General features: G+C 50.8%; 1 protein-coding gene across 1 annotated transcript in view; it reads right to left on the reverse strand.

Annotated features, from left to right (window-relative positions):
- Positions 1-874: 874 nt before the first annotated feature.
- The window catches only part of LOC119396529 (atrial natriuretic peptide-converting enzyme), a 28,931-nt gene continuing 8,516 nt past the window's right edge, over positions 875-21,289 (reverse strand). Inside the window, exons 4-9 of the mRNA XM_037663786.2 lie at positions 12,503-12,625; positions 11,655-11,765; positions 9,950-10,084; positions 5,898-6,017; positions 4,191-4,313; positions 875-3,376 (exon numbers count right to left, since the gene is read on the reverse strand). Coding sequence (XP_037519714.1) covers positions 3,348-3,376; positions 4,191-4,313; positions 5,898-6,017; positions 9,950-10,084; positions 11,655-11,765; positions 12,503-12,625 — 641 coding nt within the window. The 3' untranslated portion in view covers positions 875-3,347. The remainder of the gene's footprint in view (positions 3,377-4,190; positions 4,314-5,897; positions 6,018-9,949; positions 10,085-11,654; positions 11,766-12,502; positions 12,626-21,289) is intronic.

Consider the following 21,289-nt stretch of genomic DNA (forward strand, 5'->3'; position numbering starts at 1 on the left):
GTTGCTCTTGATGTCGTATTTGGTCACTTCGATAAGAAAATCTCTGTTAATTCTGGCAACCCAGTTTCAAAATGTAGTGCCATTAGACATACATGTTCTCTAAGCTAGACAGAGCTCTTTCACTGAAAGACTTAAAGGGGTGGTGCCACCAAATTTGTGGCTTGCGCGTTCTTTGCTGTAAGCGTTTCCTATAGCTCCAGGAAGCATGATGCACGCAGCAAGATTCATGTATTCTCGCTAAATAATTTAATATCGCCTTTTGATGTCGACAGCTTTCGGTTTCGGTTTCTGGGCGCCGAGGTTGGGCAGTGACGTAGAAGTGTAGGAGGCTTGGTCACGTGACCACACAAGGCTGTGACGCACTTAGCCAGGAAGCGTTAGAAACGCGGCGAGTGATGTAGCAATCGATGCTTTGCCGGTACTATAGTGAACTAGAATATATTCTAGTTCACTACAGCCGGTACGTACGTTGCGGAGGTGGCGGAGGTCCGGAGGTCACTCACGTCACTAGAGCAGATCTGGTGTGACGTCACTACAACTTTCGTTGCCCTTCCTACAGATCTACGTCAGAGTTGGCGCGCTAGCGATGGGTTTCCATCGGGAGAGTGGGCATTTAGGTACACTTTGGAAGTGAATTAAAATATATTCTAAACGTTTGCTGTGTCCGACCCTTCGTGTGGAGTGTCCTTGCATACGGAGGAAACCCGCAACAGGCTTGTTATAGCCTCGAAATTTGATGGCACCACCCCTTTAACTGTGGTTACTGTACGCGGCATCCTACCTTCATACTTCCGTAGCGTGTTTGTTATGCTGTTAGACAGTTGTACAAGTGTTTCATGTGTTCACTGCCAGTTTGTAAGTAAAGCACCCCGCATAAATAAAAAAAGAAGTACTTTATTTTGAACCCAAGGCTCGGCACAATTTCATCGCGAGTATATCGAAAATGATGGGGATGACTGGCAGCACCGGCGCTGTCGATGCGTTTCACTGAGCGACGTGGGCTGTCAGTTTCAGTATCGCGTTCAAGTTTCGATTTCGTGCACGAGTAATTTTGGAAGTAAAAGGTTAATTACAACTAAGAAACGCACTGCTTCCCATTTTACAATCAAAATAACCCGAATGTTCGCGCATGCGCGAGTCTATTTCAGTTGCAGCACTGTTACGTAATCGATAGCGTCGCATATCTCGTGCAGTTTATCGATAGTTACGTTTTCGAATCGTAGGTCGTGCAGGTGGCGCGTCGGTTTGTTCTTGTCTCTATGTTGATTCGAGCGCGCGTGCGCGTTTTTTGTGTGCTCGTGGGCACGCCTCTGTGCACGTTCTGTGCGTATTCGAGGACTCTTTGCTGGCTTGATGATGTCTCGACGAGTCGCACTCGCTGACGCCATTCTCGAAGCCGTTCGGAGCACGCGGGTAAGTACAAATCCTCACACCTGCCGTCGGCTTGCGTTTACAACGCGCTTCCCGCCTCTCTGCCAGACCGACCACAGCGTCACTTGTCGGTAGTGTGTTACGACGGTAGCTGCGACGGTGTTGCCGAGATTTCGTTTATGAATAGCGACAGCAAGTTGCATGCCTTCGTTGAACTGTCACCGTTTCGTGATTCGTTTCGAGTTGCTGCCGATGTCACGTCGAGGAACAAAACTACTAACATTTCCTTTCGTTATGCAACTGCGTATGGATTGGTTGTCATGTTCCGCTGTCCAGTACCGTCCGTTGGTACCGCGTCGCTGTTAAGCTGACCAAAACAACTTCAATTGTACTTCGCTACAGAACGGGTGACTGCACAAAAGTTCACTTCAGATCGTTTACGTGTCAGGATGTTAAGATGCGCTCGAGGCTCGCATGAATGTTTGGGGTTAACGTGAAGTGTAGGACGAGGTGGGGTAGAATAAGATACGGCACTGCTCTAGTCGCTACCCATCGCCGGTTATCACATACGTTTATTTGGGTTCCCGAGCCCCCCACAGGGCACCCAGGCAGATGAATGATGCTTACGCGGTATGACGATGTGCGTGAACCGTAGTGTAGAACTTTACATCTTCCGTGGGAACAGACTTGAGAACCGAAACTGAAAAGAGCCACTAAGAGATCGCTAAATGACAGTCCGTCAAATGAGGGAAGCTCCGGATACTGTTTTGACGCGCATTCACGAGCCAGCAAGCTCGGATGCGACTCCCAACGTAATCTATAGCTGTTAAAGGTACCCTAAATAGACAAATTATATTTTTCAAGTAAATTAAAATTCCAAAATAACCACGCTCGCCGCGAGAAGACTCTTGGTGAGCAAACGCGCAAAAAGAAAGTGCCGGTGGCGAGGCCACCTTGAAATTCCCGCACCAAACGCTGTGACGTCATAGATTTTGACTGGAGTGCATTGTCCTCTGAGAGGGACGTAGTCTTGACATATCAAGTTTCACGAAATTTCCTTGCGTCAATGTCGGCAAAATGCGAAAAATGAAATTGGAAATCCGTGACGTCACGCGGGGAGATTTCGGCGCGAAATTTAAGAATGAAACTTGACCTTGGATTTTCTCCTCTATTAATAAACCTATGATGGTGAAATTAACGACACTAGAGTTCTCAGAGTACAAGTTATCAACATGAACCGATTCTTTGTTTCACTTCAGTGTCCCTTTAAGATCGTCCAGGTCTGTCGCATTTTTTTTTTTTTTCTTTCGGTATTGAGCATCGGTGTTCTCTTGCTCGCAGGCTTCCGAGCAGAGTTGCGTGTGCAATCGGCCCATCGCCTACATATTGTGTGGGACCTGCGGCAACGCCTTTATGGGCAGAAAGCAGAAGCCGTGCGAAGAACATCCCGCGGTCATACACTTGATGGACATGGAAAAGTGCCCCAAGTGCTTTTCGAATAACCTCATCGAAAAGACGCCAAGCGGACGCCAAAAACAAGAGATAGAGACGTGAAGATTTTGGCGTTACCCCAACGCCGGCACCGTGCCGTTTGTGCCGTGTTCTGTGTGTCGGCGGCCCTGTTGTGACTGTCTCCTGTCCATTGTTAACCTCCGCTGTTGACTTTCTCGTTTGACAACTTGATCAAGGCTCGTTTTTTTTTTTCTTTGCTGTTTTGGACACGTTATAATGTGATGACTCGCCCGTTCCCCTCTCTCGACGTCTGTCCGAAGAGTGGTTCGTAGTTTAACGGTGGCTCTTTTAGTTTCATGTGTTCCCGCGCCCCGGCCCACGTGAAATAAACGAAGTTCAAGGAATGAATGTTGGCGCGGAGCCCGTCTTGGACTGTCTTTGTCCGGCCTGCGAGCAGTTCCTTCTCGCTCAAGAAGTGCTGCTGTTGCTGCTGCTTGACGCGCGATGTCTTTGGTAGCCCAGCTTCAGTGTTTGGTGCTCGGCCGGCCGTTCACTGAAACACGAGAAACGCATTTTGGAACTGATCAAAAAACAGCGCCAGCAAGAACTCGGCTGTTAAATCGTGTGGCTGAATAGAACCCGTTTTACTTTACGAACCGGCATATATGTGCGACTCGTGTGACGAAGCGCGGTGGGTCACGTGGTAAGCTCACTGATAGGCCGTTGGCAAAACGCGTTGCGAAATATAGTTCTGTAACATTACTGCTTCAGCCTCCAAAGGCCTGGGATTTTGAACATATCGATGCAATACATTAGAAATCGAGTGTGCCAGTGAAGAAATTGAACAGGTGAGCGTCGAACTTGCGAATAGAATACTCGTGCTTGTCAGCAATGACCTTGCGCGTGACTACGTTTACGTTATGAAGGCAGCATGTGGCCGAAGTGCCACTGGCTTTATAGATGGCTTGCACTGACGTCACTGAAAGCGCCGTGTTGGAACATCAGCGTGCGGGGACGCGACGTTTCCGATGTCACATTAATGTTATCGAAACATCACATGCAGGTTCTTTCATTATTCACGCACAGAGACATTTCTGCCGCGTCGTTTTCACATAGACGCAACTAGTTTGTCATCAAAGCCGCCATCGTGGAGTCCCTTTCAGAAGCTGCATCCATGACGTCACGTGCAAGTCATCTATATGATTAGTTCGAGGCTACTGGTTCGAATCCCGGCAGCGATAGGCGCATTGCGTTGCCGAATGCGCATGTGAGGTGCGACAAAACGGTAACTATGGGCTAAAGTTATGTTAAAGTTAGCAACACTGCTGGAAACCGAGCTTCCTTGGAGGAGGTTGTGATTGGCGCACCTTTGACGTAAGTTCCGCAGTGACGCTCGTCGCTGCCGTCGCGGCAGTCGTTGTGTCCGTCGCAGCGCCACAGAGAGGGCACGCAGATGCCGTTGTCGCACCGGAAGTCGCCGGCCGTGCATTCTGCGCCCATTGCGGTACGAGACCAGTTAATCACACTTAGTCACTCATCAAACGCCTTCCTGTCACAAAGGTCAGGATAGCCTATATAGGCTATGTAATTACTCTTTCCAAATATTCACTGCAATTAAGCGGAAGGCGCATACCCTCACATTCTACATCTCTTCACGCTTATAGGCGTTTTCTTATGAACACTTGGTTCCCCCACCCCACCCAGCCAGCAATCCCCCCGCCCAGGGACGGTGCAAGAGGGAGGGGGGGGGGGGGGCGTGCGGTGGTAGGCCCTAAAGTCCCTAGATTTTTAAAATCTAGGGACTTTAGTAGGCCCCACATCATTTTTGCCTGCCCCCATCCTCCCTTCAAGACAAACATTGTCAAACACAACGCATCCCCCGCCTCCATGCACCTCCGACCGGCCGTGTTCGTGTAACAGCGCACAAAAAAAAAAAAGACGGTCGAGAGGAGGATAATACGCAAACGGTTTGTGTATTCTTATCTTTTGTGTTTTCGACCGGTTTTTCTTCTTTTTTTTTTTTTTTTGAGCTGTTACTACACGGCGTGTAGTACACGCCATCAGAAGCCCCAACAACGGGGATCGGGCTGTCCAGAGAGCCCACGATGCGGCGGTCAGGCTTGGCCTGCCCGTCCCAACGTGGGAGAAGCCGTCTCTCAGGACAGTTTAATATAGTTTGACCAACCAACCAACCACGACAGATACGACGCCATGTTGATGTCGGGCGCACCATTGGTGTATTTAGACATCACAGAAAACTGGAATTTGTCCACCTCGCTTTTTTTTTTTTTTGCCATAGACAGAGCATTGTGCGAAAAATAAAAGAAAGGTAACTTAAAATTTTGGTTTACTTAACTATTGACAGCTCGAATCCTTTTTCCATCATGCGACAAAAGCTATTGTGGGCTACACTAAAGAGAAAAAAGCAATTTTTATGGTATTAGTACCCTTTCACAGGTAGCGATGTCGCGTTGAAGTTGCCTCGCTGACTCTCCTTGACGCCATAGATTTCTGTGAAATTTGCTGGGGCTCACGAAGTTTCCTTTATCGGTAAATATCAATTACATTGTGTTGTAAGAGAGCTGGCAACACAGCACGTTTCGGGCGATATCATTGAGGCAATGGGGGCCAATATAACTCCCCCACCTTTCCTCTCACACACACGCACAAAGATGACATCTTGAACTACGAGACGTTACACTGCCATTCAGCTGCTGAAGCTTCTGTGCGAACCTCAAAAATTGATCACTGACCTTAATTTTCCTGTCTAGTTGTGAAACGACGGTTTCGATGTGAACGGCAACAGAGTCCTCGAAGACTAATGTATTAGTATAAACTGACTGAGTTTCACTTTAGTGTCCCTTTAAGGTTCCCGTTCTCAGATTAGAACTTCGAGTTACCAAAATGACGTTGTGTGTGTGACACGTCGATAACCTGCATAGTTTCTGCTTTAGCAGCTGGATCGTTCGATGATCGACGTTCTGTATGTAGATGCGCAGTACAGTGTTCTGTACAATGCAGAATGATCGGTGTTATGTCTGCGTTCGCCTGTGCAAACTACAATGTGTACTCACTCCTGTTGGTGCAGTCCTGCTCGTCACTGCCGTCCCGGCATTCGGCCTTTCCGTCGCACACCCAGCGCTGCGGGAAGCAGCCCGACCCATCCCGGCACTGGAACCGTCCCGTGCCGCACACTGCGAAACGTGGGGAAACGGAAAGGGATGGCTGTAATACTGCAGTAGTAGAAGTGGAAAGTCACGTGACCGAGTGTTGACGACACGTGATGACGTCATCAACGACATCTTCAAAATGACATCGTTCAGAGGTGGACTGATCCCAGAGGCATTGGAAGAACAGGTGAGGTGCAGAAAATTTCATGGGGCGTGTAGGGCCGGGCATGAGTTATGCCGCAGAGCGTCATTGCCTTGGTGCCGGGAATGGCTGGCGCCGACGAGAAGTGGCGTTCTCCTGGAAGCCGTCTCGACCGCCCGAAACTCGTCTCCGTTATCTGAGGCCTTCCTTCCTCAATACTAACAAATCGCACAGTCGGCTGCACCTCCCCCCCCCCCCCCCCCGCCCTACTAAATAACAGCGCACATGAGAACCTGCCGGTGCGTGCAGGAATGCGAGAGCCACGATCTGGCAGACTCGCGTTGGAATACGAGCCACGGGCGGAGGGCGGGGGTGGGGGCAGTTGGGGAGCTGCGTAAGCAGCGAGGAGGGGGCTCAGCGCCATCCATGCCGGGCCATACTGTTCTCTCCTTCCCCCATTTTTGTTTTTCGATTCTTAACACCGCACCACGGAGCGCGGAGAGGCAGTCTGGGCTAGAGCACTGCACGGGCCCGGGCCGGCCCGAAAGCCCGGCCCGCGGGCCGCGCCGGGCCGTCCGAAGCGTTTTCCGGTGGGCCCGGGCTGGGCTCGGGCTTGAAAGTTCGGGGCCGGGCCCGGGCTTGAAGCTGCGGGCTTGGGCCGGACTCGGACCCGCTCATTAAAAGGCGTAAGTCGGGCTTTCGAGCACACGCGGACGTTATGCACTGCATGGTCTAAGGTATACTGTGCCAAGCTGAAGTGACACGTGCAAAGAGCTGGCTCTTAGTAAAGCTTAGCAATAAAAATAGAAAGACAGTTGAAGTGCTTTTTTTTTCACCAGTATAGATGGCAGATTGATAGATTGGCACTGTATATTAACGCGGTAGCGTTAGAGAGCTCGTGTCGCAGAAATTCCGCTGTCGGCGTCGGCACCGTTGGTTGTGAGCGAAAAATCATCCGTGAGCGAAAAATCGAGAAAGTAGCAAATAAAATAAACGATAAAAACTTCGGTCCCAATGAGGATTGAACCCGGGCCGTTCGCGTGGCAAGCAGGTGTCTTACCAGAAAGCCACGACGTTGCTTGCAGCTGTTTCGGACAAAAACACTACATAAATGTCATGTAGTGAAATGAGTCTCGACGCATTTTGTTCGGCAGGTGTCACGACGAAAACGAGCCCATACGGTAGGCGCATTCGCGAGGCCATCAAACTACGTCGAAAAACGCCGGGATAGTGCCGCCATCGCCGCTAAATACACACACGAACTTTCAAACAGCTCTAAAAATGGACAACTATGTCCATCTAGAGGAAAACATATCAAGCAAACGCAGCAAACGCTAGATAATGTGCTGCCATCTGTGAGGCGTTGTGAGAAATATGTCTCGACTTTTCATGGCATCCGAGAGGAGTCATGCAAGAGTCGCATCTGGAGGCCATGCGACTCTTGCTTTAGATCGAAAGCCTGTAAAATTCGCGCGCGTGTGTGCGTGTGTGTGCGTAACAATACACATTAATAAGTATGCACTTAGTGGTTGAAGTGCGCACTAGGGGCCGGATTTCGCTATCGCGTTCAACTCTTAAAGGCGAAGCTTAAGGGTCCCCCAATTTTTTTTTCACTAACGTTTCGTCTGCGGGACCAGACTTTGTCAAAATAACAAGTACATCGTGGTGGGTTTCCTTATAAACACGCCAGGTCACGTGTATATATATATTAACAGCACTAACAATGGGCCAGATCACGGTTGTTCCCATGGGAGGAATAAAGATTTCGGTCTTTTATTCGAGGTTGACACATACGGTACATTTCATTTATATTCCTTGGTATTACGTGCCAAAACCACGATATGATTACGAGGCACGTCGTAGTGGCACCGGATCAATTTCGACCACCTCGAGTTCTCTAACGTGCACCTAAAGGTAAGTATATACACGGGTGTTCTTGCATTTTTCCCCCATTAAATTGCGGCCGCCGTGGCCGCGGGAATCGCACCCGCGTACTAGGACTTAACAGCGAAACAGCTTAAGCGCTGAGCTACCACCGCGGGCAAAGCAACATTTCGATGCATGTACACACCGAATTTTCCGTCCGATCGCCCGCTACAAAGCGCGCGGCATCATTAATAATCATCACCAACAACTAATATCCTCTAGCGGGCCCGGGTCGGACCTGGTCATGAACAAGCGCGCCCTGGATTAGTTTAGTAATGAACGCCGGGCCCAGGCCGGGCCCGGGCGTGGAACGACGGGCCCGGGCCGGGCCCGGGCTTGGAACCACGGGTCCGGGCCGGGCTCGGGCTGGGTTCGGTCATGTACGCCCGGGCCCGGGCCGGGCCTGGGCTTGGAACCACGGGTCCGGGCTGGGCTCGGGCTTCATAAAGCGGGCCCGGGCCGTAAAATCCGGCCCGTGCAGTGCTCTAGTCTGGGCCGTAACCACGCTGTAGGACGGCGAGGCTCTTTACTGGCGCATATCTTCGCAGTGTCCTGGGCTCTAACACCAAACGAGGTGTAGAAGAGCGAGGGCCTGTTCATTACACCCTCTGTCAAGTGGAAATTAGTTTTCCCATTTGTAACTGCAATAGCCCTGTACAATTCTAATGATTGATAGTAATTGTGCTACGCCTCCTGTCAAATATTTCACCCCCGCCGAGCTACATCACCAGGATTCCTTGTCCGTCAACTTGAGGAAGGGAACCTTTACGAGGGGGGGGGGGAGAACAATGCAGTCGACTGAGAACATCAGTGTTTTAGTGAGCGTCGCGTGAGAGCATACCAATTATTTTGAGAAATATGTATGTAAAATGAAGGAAGGAAAATAAAAATTTCTTACTGATGGCTGCACCGTAACTGTTTCGCGTGAATGAATGCGTGGTTGGAGGAAAGGAAAAAGGCACTATTTTCTGCAGCCCTTGCGGGAGCACGGCTCAGCGCCTTGTAGGGGTGGGGGTAAGGAGGGAATAGAGAAGAATAGAGAAAATAGAGAAGGAAGTGATAGGAGGTCGGCAGGCGCGACGAAGAGAAGAGAAGACAGGAAAGATGGAGCTGGTCACAGGAGTTCGAGGGACGGGACCACGATTCAGCCAGGGGCACGATACGCGTCAGTGACGAGGCGGCGAAGGCCCCGCCGATGAGAGGCGCACGGCATATTGGTCGAGGCAACCGTCGCAGGGCGTCGACGGCGAGAGGCACGAGGACTAGTCCGTAAGGCATCGCGGGCGACACGTCCGTTCTCCATGAAATCCAGCGAGCAACTCCTGAGCAGCTGACTCCTGAACGGCGGTCAATAGTGAGTGAGCGAGGAAGAGAGTGAAGGACAGGGATAGAATAGAGAGGGACTGTTTACATATGTACTCACAGAGCGACATAAAGTCTCATGGTTTGCTTGCAGAGTGACCTCCCCGTGAGAGTTTGACCGCCGGCGCCGCACACCGGCACTGTTATGTCACGCAAAGCCAAAGGGGATAAACGGCTCTGATGTCACGTAGAGTAGCCGGCAGACGAGGCCCGGCTACTCGAGGAGGTCCCACGCTCGGGAGATCGGCGCGCGGTAGCAGCTCATTAGTCCCGCCCCGTGGTGCTTTCACACACTACACCGCGCAGGGGTAAGTGATCCAGGGTCTCCGCTTCTCCACAGTGTTTGCAAGGGACGTGCACATTCAAACGGCACTTTTCACTATGCCGGTCACATTACGGGATAGTTCCCGTAATGAAGAATCTGTCAGTGTCATTTTCCTGATTTTAAGTACAAAAGTTAAATGAAATGAGTTGTGCCTTATTGAGAGAATGCGTGTGCAAGGAATGACGATGATGCGCGACTCACCTGGCTTTGGCGGGCAGTGCCTCTCGTCGGCGGCGTCCTGGCAGTCTGGTTCACCGTCACAACGCCACGTGTTGGGGATGCAGCGGTAGTCGCAGCGGAATTCCTCGTGACTGCAAACCTTCGACGCGCCACGGCCTAACGGCCGCAATTGCAAACGGTTATTTCTCTCTCTTATCCAAAGCATGGCACTGAACACTCATACTGTACGTCTCGAGCAAACGTAAATAATTCGTGACATGCACTCATCAAAACAGGTTTGCACCTTTTTGGGGGCTTTATCGCAAACAATAAACGGTATTTATCTTTCGTTTGTCTTGTTTAATGTATAACGTCTCTGTGCTAGAGTGTTTCTTCGTCTCTGTTTATTTTCTTTCTTTCATAGCAATTGTATGGACACTCGAGGTGCATTTCTGCCGTCGCCGTCATGTTCCGTATAAAGTCCATATCGATAACCCACGCCCCGCGCGTCGTATATCCTATGAGCGACGGAAAGCTTGTGGAGGCTGAGATGCTCAAGCGAAGATGAAATGTAGCGGCCGGCGCCGTCGGGCGAAGGAGCATGCAGGGGTGCCGGTGAGGGGGCTGCGTCGCTTGGGCAGCAAATGCGAGCCTTGATCAAAAGGGTGTGGTCGCACGAGCTATCTCGACAGACATCAGTACAAGGCTCCCACTCGTGTATATGCTGTGTTCTCACTGCTTGCTTCGCGGTGAGGCGACAGAAAGCACGCAAACCGCCCCGCTCCCTGGAGCGGCAGTATTCCCTTACACCAGCGTTTTGTAGAGCTGCGCGAGATCGGATCCTAAAGGAGTTGGCTTACTTCACCCGTACTTCGTATAACATTCCAATTTTTTGCTATCGCATCCATTTCTTCGCCCTCATGGCGAAACTGTGACACTTCTTTTTTTCGCCGTCAGAGCTCAGTCAGAAGCTCGGCTAATTCGCGACAATTTCTGTATCAATGAAACACTGCATTTCTGCATGCCAACAGCAAGCTACCGGTCCCATTTTTATGGCTCATCTCCCATTGCACACATGTGCTCATCTCTCGCCAGCTTTCCGGTTTAATTAGACTCGATGATGCCGCCACTCCAGTCTGGACAGCATCGTCGATCGTAGCTGAATGGGAAGCTGGCGTACGAACTTTCCTAGGTGGCCCGAGCGTTCCTGTAGTATCGTTGGAACACGATACATCGCATAGTTTGAACATATAAACGTGCGTAGGGTTCTCCACAAGGAGGCGAAAATTCATCCCCCCCCCCTCGTTGGTCGAGTTCGAAGGAAAACAAGCTTCGATAGGGTGAACATAACAGCCTGCCTTCGGTCCCCGGCTTTCGAGGCTTAAAGGTGGTAAACAGTTCTTGGAATGCAACATCAGGGGTCCTTGGCGCGGCCATTATTGTCAAAGACATGCGTGGCCATGCATAACCCCGCTCCCTGCACAGTGACGGGCAAGGTCCGACTGAGAGCACACCTCGCGCCCCCTTAGATGGTTAGCGACCACCTACCCCCCACCCCCTTTTCTGTGCGCACGCCTGTGAGTTTGAAATTTCCTCAAAACAAAGAAAGTTACAGGAAAATGGCCAGCCTGCGGAACACCATCCTACCCTGCACAATATTGCAGTATAAATGTCGGATAAACTGCGTAAAGCATGCACTGTTCAACCCTCGAAGAAACATGCGACGACTGCAGTGTCCATTACTTACCGGTGCAGTTTGCCTCGTCGGCGGCCAGTGGGCAGTCCCGGACGCCGTCGCACCGCCACTGCTTCGGGATGCACGTCAGGTCGGGACACTGGTGCTCCTGGCGCATGCACGCTGACGCGGGCGAGCATCGAGTACAGGTCATGTCGTATGGAAACGATCGATCAAGTGGCGCTCGTATTCAACACTCCGAGCTGATAGTATATAACAGTTGTCAGGGTTTTAATTGCCAAAACCCACGATATGATTATGAGGCACGCCGAAGTAGGGGACTCCAAATAATGTGCCCTATGCTTTCTTTGGCGTCACTGTGTGTTCGTTTCACTAGGCTGTGTCTAACAAAGAAACGAGCCCCTGATTCATTCCCCTTCGTTCGCTCATTCATAACGAGGTTCTCGTTCCGGCAGACTTGATGCCTTCTGGTATAGTATGCGAGGGTTTAATTGTCAGCTGCCAGCTCGTAAAAGGATCACGTGCTACTTGACGCCAGCTGGCAAAATTAAAAAAAAAAAGAAGTGTTCCACACTCGCTGCCATAACTACGACTACGAGCAGTGCTGGCTAACACTTCCATGTATATATACCTGCACTGAAATGCCCAGTAAATTGGAAGGGAAAGCGACCGCCGCCGCGCATCGGACGCGTTATCCGTAGGTTTAGGTCCGGTCCCTACCGGCGGCAACGTTGCCTTTTTGTCCACTTTAACCCCTTTCAATTTGTATCATAATTACTGTATATACAGTTAAAGACTACAAATAATGTTCCCCATACTTTCCTTTGCTTCATTGTCTGTTAGTTTCAAAGGCTTTAAGGTCTTGTTATATATACCGTGTGATACGCGCTTTAACTCACAGGCGCTTCTGGCGAGGTTGAGGCAAACCCCAGGGCTGTCAGAATCCGGGTAGCGGCGGCAGTCGAACACTCGTGACAGCGCCAGCGTCGCCGGGATCAGCTTCTGGCAGTTCTCCGTCGCCACTGCGCATTCAGCGTTGCAACAAACCAGTCAGCGGGAGCCATCTCCTGAGATGTATCCTGGTACAATAAGTCGCACACTATATCAAATGAATTCTGCGAAATTCCAAAGTGGTAAGAGGTTCATGAAAATGAAAAAAAAAATCGTCGTCAAACCGTTTGTAGAACCCTTACGGATCCATCAGAAAGAAAAGCGTCCTTTGGTGACGCCCCCTCCCCCCCTTTTTAACGGAGTATCCTGCGCCGCAAGCCCATGATTCCTGCACGTTATATGCGCAGCTTTGCGGTAATATGCGTCCGGCTCTGGGAACGATCATCTACCCGAACCCATCGGTCATTTGATTACATATTGTCGCACCTCTGCGCGGATTCATCTTCGTCCTAACAAAAAAAAAAAAAAAACGTAACGGCGTTCGACGCATTAATTACAGGGACGACGGAGACAAAGCTCGTTTCTTATATATTCTGTCGTCCGTTGCTGCGCTGTTTTCTTTTTTTTTTTTTCACAATGGATTATCAACCAGCCAAGCCTCACACATTGCCGTGTCTTCGTCACCACCAATCATATAATTCTCATTCTCTGCCTCTTCTCTCTGCTGAGGACACAGCTGCAGATCGCTGGCTATAGGAGTCAGTAAGCCCGAGGCCAACTTCTGTGTTAGCTTGCAGTTGACCGTTTCTCAGCCTCTTCCATTGTTTTTCAGAACCATACAATAAACAAGCGTCTCAGTAGAGGACGCATTACGGTATATATACAGTACGGTTTCCACGCTGAGGATCATTCAACCGAAGCATATTAAATTCGATCCGCTCGGATAGCTGACGCGTGGGAACTTCCTGCTTCGTATTTGGAGTGCACGTCTTCAAAAAGCCCACGCTGCAGGCACGGCAGCTGAAGCGCACGTCGGCCTATAATTGCAGCTCGCGAGCGCCGACAGGATTAACCGTGTTTTTTTCGCAGGAACGAACCAAAGCGCATCTCGAAGCCGGAGGCGTGGGGAGGGTCCTTCAGCCTCCGCAAAGTCGAGATCAGTCAGTCAGCCTGCGAACGCTCCAGCGTGCAGCCCCCCGGCTGAGGTAACCCGTTCATTACGTGTACGTTGCGTGTACGGCTTCCTTCGCGGTTATCGGGGTCGCTCGCAGCCGTGTGCATCGGACACACTACGACATAAGGCGTTCACTCCGGACCACTAGAACACGACAGCGTCGCTAATGTTTAAGCCAAGTCTAGCCACTATGACATATAGACGGCCCACTATTTTGCGAAGCTGTTAGCACGTGAAAAGCGTGCTTGAATGGCGGGTACCCTGGCATCCGTTGCTGGAATCGTGGGCAGTGTATAAGTATACAGGGTCTATATATATAGTCTATAATCCTGTGGATTTGAACATCGAATGCTGCGCTGTCGTTTACCGTTTACAGGGAGCTGTTAATATGAAAACATGTTTAAAGTTGCAATGTAAAATAGTATGTGATGACCGTTCTAGAGCGGAGTGTTCCAGAATTGTGCCTTCATCGGAATGCTGCTGGTAATCACGATCCCGCAGCCTAGTACATAGCAACCGCTGCATCCATATTCAGGCAGATGACATGACTCAATGGTCTGGAGTTCCGAGGCGGCGTAGCCAGAGGAGAGAAAGCGGGGAGGTAGGGGGCAAATTCCCTCCGGAATGAAATCCTGGCTACGCCTCTCTTCCGAGGCCTGGGAGCGCGCAAACACGTTGACCTGGTGCCCTTTATACCGCAGGGCTTACATTAGATTTGGAGAGCTCAAAGGTTATGAAAAGAAAGAATATGGATGTACATTGTTTGTCATCAAAATTTCCGAGGTTCAAGATTACTCCAGGGACCCGAGTCCTGCCACCCGCCCGGAAGTGAGTCTGCTCACGCACGTTGTCGCCTAGGTTTTCTTTTCTTTTTTTAACACGAAAGTGTTTTATGCCGGGGTCCACCACGGCTCCACTGACGCATTTCCGTCACGGATATGACGTTGTAAAATATAAAGACTGACATATGGCAAAGAAAAAAACTATAAGAATAAGTTCCGTCACAGGGAGTCGAATTTGCGATCTCTCGATCACCAGCGCGCAGCGCGAAACGATTCCGCCATAGACGGCATGTTCTGTGCTATGCTAACGGCGAGCTATTTATGTATACCATTCGCCGGTGGCGGTACTCAGAGATCGGCGGTACAGCGTGTTTTCGTTATTACTAGCGAGATGGCGTTGTTATGACCGGCAGTCCGTGGCGAAGCGCTGACCATGAGAATCGGCGGACGAGGCGTTCTCACACTGCTAGAACACCTGCATCCTTCCACGAAACGGAATTCCTGTGACGGCGAGTGACCAACAATGGACAGGATCTCGGCCTCAACAGTGGGACGGCAAAGCCACAGACAATGGACCACCTGGACTTGGCTTGGTACGCTGCCGAAGCCACCTGACGGGTATGTTTGGACGGGAGTCTCCGCTACCCTTTCGCTGCGTCGGGAAAAGATCTGCATGGGCAAGCACGAGGAACCTGTTCTGCTTCTCCCCCGCTGCTTGTCGACAACCGCCGGACTCTTGCCGCTTCAAGTGTGCCATGACCCCTCCGCGACAGTGAAATGGACTGTGCCATGGTGGGAGGTGTCATGTGTGTGATTGGTGGTCATCAAGAGGGAGGAGCAAAACTGAGGGTTAAAACGACGGTGCTGAGTGAGAAATGGGGCTCTGAGCCCTCGGTAACAGGCTCATCCAATTCGCTCGTCACTGAACTCTTTCCTTGTAACGATGTAATTGAGTGTACGAAAAGTGCCAGTAAACTTGTTATTGTTTTCCCATCTTGCTAGCATCAGTTCCTCAACCCGGAGACTCGACTACGCTACCAAACGGAGTCCGGTACAACGCTGCCCTCTCGTAGCAACAGCTTGGTTGTCGAGAGGGACGGATCAAATACACCGGCACGACAACAGGAGTCAGCGGTGGGATTGATCCAAATACCCGGTCGCAACAACTGGTGATCAGCGCTGGGATCTGAAGCTACAAGCGACAACAACAGACGGCCTAAGGGAATGTAGCTGTCTCGAGACGTCGATCACGTGTGGGTGAGTGCTTGGCTTTTCCTTTGATGTGGACCAGGTTCTAAACGAGGGTTTTAGAACTGGTAGATAACTTTGCCGAGAGACTCAAGGTTACGTACTCTCCGATAGTTATTTTGGAAGTAGCGGGCACTCAGGACGATCATGGATTTACAGAAGCTGCAGGAGCCGGACTTGTTGCTGTTGTGTAAGGAATTGGGGATCGATACAAAGGGTTTGGCAGGAAAATCCTTAATAATACAGGCAATCATCGATTTGGGGGTCGATGATGAGGAGCTCTGTGAAGAATGGGAATACGCCAACCAAAATAAGGAAGAGCGGCTCAGACACTGGGAAAGAGAGGAACGCCGCGCAAAACGTGAGCGTGAAAGAGAGGAAAGGTGGCGTGAGCGCGAGATTGAGCTTCGCAAACTGGAAGTCAAGGTAGAACTCCTGGAGTTGAGTAAGAGGTCGGGCAGTTGTCCCCAGCGAGTGGTACCTCTTCTCAACAGGAAGGCAGAGTTCAAGATGTCAAGGTATATGCAGCCATATGTGGTATCAGGGGATATCGGCCTATATCTTGCAGAATTTGAGCAAATGTGTCAAGAGCTGTCTTTTGAGCGAGACACTTGGTCTCAGGGGTTAATGTCAGTTCTGCCCAGTGAGGCAGTTGAGGTTGTTACGCGACTCAGTGAGAAGGACGCGGACAACTACGATGTAATTAAGGCATCTTTATTCCGGAGATTCGGAATAGCTGGTAGGAGAGAGGAAAGCAAAAGAAGCATGCTAAGGGATCCTTCTCCTGAGAACAACGAGCGACAGGTCGCCGTTGGCGAGATCGCGCCAGAGAAAGGCCCGGCGTTTCAAAGAGCATGAAAGCAGAGCAGGTTGAGAATGAGGCCTTGGCCGATCTAGAGTTAGGGACAATTCCGAAAGACGTTCCTGGCGTGGACGAGGTTTGTGCCAGCCGACCTGATGGGCTCAAGGAGAAGCTGGAAACCTTCCTCGTGCCTCGAAAGGACGTTTCGGAATCGTCAGAAGTAAACACTGTTAGCGGGCTGGCTAACCAGAGCAAGGACGCGGCGCTTCAAAGGTTCGGAGATACCGTCGGTGAGGGCACAGGTTCAGATTTTATCAGCGCTGACGCTGATAATTTGGCCCGACAGTCCGACGTAACGGAGAATTCAAGTGTGAGCAAGATAGAAGGTGTAGCGGAAACACCAACGAGCTCCATGGCTCCGCATGTCGCAACCCGAAGCGAGGATGAAGGCGTCGAGGGAAAGGATGTTTGCCGAAAACGCAGAAAAAGAAAGCGGCGGAAGCATTCGGCACAGAGTAAGCTTAAGAAAGGTCCCAATCCGGCGCGAAAAGGACAAAAGGGTAGGCCACAGGACAGTTCACGGAAACGTAAATTGAGGCATTCATTCAGCCGCAGGCAGCGCGAGAGGCGCAGAGGGAGAAAGCAAGGTACGCTCCCACGACGGAAGGCGAGGTTGAGATTGACAGTTTCGGAAGGGCACCTGGGTCCAAGTCGTCAAAGTCGAAAGACCAGTGTAATCTCGGAGGCGTTAAATTTCAGCGTAGATACGGATCGTTATCCCCTTGCCTGGCTGCAAACCGCGACATAAAAGAACAGTCGCCTTCTGAGGTGGAGCTTGATTTTTAGGTAATATCTTTTCGACATTAAGGATAAGAAGGGCAAAATTTGAACGGAAACGCTGACACGCTTAGCCGCTCTTTCTAAGCGAGTCTGGGGTGCTCTTCCCAATGTCTTGAAATTGATATATGAGTTTTTTTTTTTTTTTTTTCGTGCAACTATTTGATTGTTTGAGTAATGTAGCACGTTTGGCTTCTCAGCATAAGTGAGTCCTGAGAGTTTTGAGAGTCAGCTTTTCTTAAAAGCTAGTAATGAAAGTTTGCCAACCCTCTTTTGGCCTGGTTTACTCGGAGGCGGCCGAGTGCTTGCTCTGCATGTGGTTGAGTTTCAGAGAGGCCGCAGAATTTGGGTTGCAACTGACCAGACAATGCTTCAGGCGAAGACGAGCGAGCTTTGGGCATTCAACGGAGGCGAATTACGTCGACCCTTCGAGCAGCAGCGTTGGCTGCTACCCTCCGTTTCTCCACTGGCGAGGGAGGAGGCTGTTATGACCGGCAGTCCGTGGCGAAGCGCTGACCATGAGAATCGGCGGACGAGGCGTTCTCACACTGCTAGAACACCTGCATCCTTCCACGAAACGGAATTCCTGTGACGGCGAGTGACCAACAATGGACAGGATCTCGGCCTCAACAGTGGGACGGCAAAGCCACAGACAATGGACCACCTGGACTTGGCTTGGTACGCTGCCGAAGCCACCTGACGGGTATGTTTGGACGGGAGTCTCCGCTACCCTTTCGCTGCGTCGGGAAAAGATCTGCATGGGCAAGCACGAGGAACCTGTTCTGCTTCTCCCCCGCTGCTTGTCGACAACCGCCGGACTCTTGCCGCTTCAAGTGTGCCATGACCCCTCCGCGACAGTGAAATGGACTGTGCCATGGTGGGAGGTGTCATGTGTGTGATTGGTGGTCATCAAGAGGGAGGAGCAAAACTGAGGGGTTAAAACGACGGTGCTGAGTGAGAAATGGGGCTCTGAGCCCTCGGTAACAGGCTCATCCAATTCGCTCGTCACTGAACTCTTTCCTTGTAACGATGTAATTGAGTGTACGAAAAGTGCCAGTAAACTTGTTATTGTTTTCCCATCTTGCTAGCATCAGTTCCTCAACCCGGAGACTCGACTACGCTACCAAACGGAGTCCGGGTACAACGCTGCCCTCTCGTAGCAACAGCTTGGTTGTCGAGAAGGGACGGATCAAATACACCGGCACGACAACAGGAGTCAGCGGTGGGATTGATCCAAATACCCGGTCGCAACAGCGTGAAGGGCTCGAAGAGCGCGATTTAAAAGTCGTCCCCCACGCGGATTAGCGCGCGCCTCGACAGGGCGTGGTCGCTCGTGCGGGCGCTTATCTCGTGATCTCGGTGGTTTGTACGTCTTGCGCTCTGCCTGCAAGTTTCCGTTGAGAGCACGAAGGTTATCACCTCGCTCACTACAGCGGCCACTTTTGCGAAAGGAGCGCGCTGCTCACACAACTGTGACAGTTCGCGCTCATCCTGTGTATGTTCGTTCCGCGCGTCCTTTCTGCTTGAGCAGCGCATTGCAAGTTTCGAGCGGCTTGCCGTTCTTCGCGTAACATTATAATTTGATCCTGTAGCATTCATTCCTTCGCGCTTGGGGCGAACGAATGCACAACAAACACTCAACTAGGTCTGTGAAGACACGTTTCACTTTCGTGTTATACCGATTCCTATGACAGAGGGATCAGCCATGTTTTTATTATTTTTTTTTTGAAGAGCCTGTCTGTATACGCAAAGCATGCACCTACACACATATTGCAGCACGCTCGGCGACTGGCCAGCACGTGGTGCTATAGACCGATAGACCGACCATTTGCAATTATTGCAAGGCTTCCCTGCGCGCGAAGAGTCTGAATGTATGCCTTGATTGGCTATAGCTGGTACGAGCGTATATCATGCATGGTGAACAGCACGGAACGACAGTAACAAGAAAGAAAGGCGGAGTACACTGATGCGCTGCGTGCGTTCAGCGCGCCATGCTTCCATCCGTCCGTTTCATCGTCCTGACTGCGTTGTTTGCCATACACGCACCGCGACATTTTCATTTGAGTGATTCCGCTCGTCTGGCTTCCGAAACGCTGCACGATATATTGCCGGACCGGACTGTATACGATGTGGGGCTTCGGCGGTTTCGGAAGCAGGCCATTGGAACGGGACGTTATAGCTGCTGTATAGTCGATCGATTGCGACGGGGAATTCGAAAACGATTATTTCTCGAGACGACGGCGACCCGCGGAGGCCCTACGCAAAGAGAAAATACAAAAATGAAGAGGAAAGAAGAAAAGCGGTGTCCCCCCCGGGGGTCACCGCCATGCAACCGCCACGGAACGAATCTCCCCGCCCAGAGCGTATCGCTGCGTGCGCCTGATCAAGTAGTGCTAACCAAGAGAGAGGGAAGGTATGCGAGAAAGATAGAAGCAAGGAGCGACGCGAGACACAAAAATGGTGTCGCACTACGCCCGCCGCCGGCACGAATCCCTAGCTCAGCTGCCCCTGACCTTCACCCTGCCGCAAGACCTGCGTCGCGTTGGTTCTCGTTTCTTTTCGAAGCATGCGTTTGCTGATCCCGCACGCTTGACGTTTCAGATCGCCCTCTATCTGTGTCTTGGCAGCAGCGAATCTTCGCGATCTATCGGTACCTTCGTGTGATCGCGTGCACGTGTTTGTCACGTCTACGGAAAACCGAGTTGTTTAAGCTGCCCGTACAATACTCGCTAACGTGAACTTTAAAGGGACACTAAAGAGAAACAATGAATTGGTTTAGATTTATAAAGTGTGCTCGGAGAACTCTTGTGCACTTTATTTCACCACTATAGGTTTATTATTAGAGGAGAAAACCAAGTTGAAAGTTTCATTTTTAAATTTCGCGCCGAACTTTGTAATACCAGGAGACACGGTGTCTCCGTTAGCTCCTAGGTGGGAGCCCAGCCCAGCAATCTGCCGGAAATTAATAAAAGTTTTCTTCTCCTTCTTCTTTGTAATTCGTGACGTAAAAGGTTTCAAAGAGCATTTAACGTATTTCGGCGCCACTGGCTCGACGAAATTTCCACAAACTCGTTATGTCAAGTCTCTGGCCCCCTCAGAGGACAATGTACTTCGATTTAACCGATTAGGAACTACGTAGGCCCAAGCAGGCGCCGTCAAAAATATGTGACGTCACGGCAAATGGTGCGGGAATTCCAAGGTGGCGTCGCCATCTGTATTTTCTTTTTGCGCGTTTTCTCGCTTATTAAGCGTCTTCTCGCAGCAAGCGTGGTGTTTTTGGTATCGTGGAAGACTACTTTACTAATGCGAGAAAAATCGTTTTGCTCATTAGTGTCCCTTTAACGCCGGCTGAGCGATGCTGTTGGTCGCGTGTCGGGTTGTGGTATATCGGATTAAAACTTGCGACAAGCGCATCAGGGAGCGCCAGCTAGCCGACTGATACGATTACACTCCCTCACTATAGCGAAATTTCTTTATTCGAAATATCAGTTCACTCGAAGTTTTCCTGAACGCCATCGCAGTGTCATGCGTGTCAGATCTGATTATTCGACATGTATAGTTGCGCCAAGCTCCGCTTAATGCGAAGAGGAGACCCCGTAGGGGGCGAATCGAAGGACGTGCGCGTGCCTACTTGTGTAGGATGTATACCAAGGGATGCCGAGAAACGGAAACAGACGTAGACATTCCTGTGCCTGTTCCCTTTCCTAAGCATCAGCGCTCGTCTGTACCTTCAGATGTCGCAACGACTGATCTCAATTGGACTCACACTTCGACATATCTCTCTTGTTGTCCGGTTGGCTGGTTCACGGACACACACGCCGAGGCGTGTATGGAGGAGAATGAAAAAGAAAGAAAGAAAGAAAGAAAGAAAGAAAGAAAGAAAGAAAGAAAACGGACGGACACTTTCCGCCTGGTCGCGTGTCCGGCAAGCCTCTTTCCTGACCGCGATCTC

This window comes from Rhipicephalus sanguineus, chromosome 6 (genome assembly GCF_013339695.2).
Source record: "Rhipicephalus sanguineus isolate Rsan-2018 chromosome 6, BIME_Rsan_1.4, whole genome shotgun sequence".
Lineage (NCBI taxonomy): Eukaryota > Metazoa > Arthropoda > Arachnida > Ixodida > Ixodidae > Rhipicephalus > Rhipicephalus sanguineus.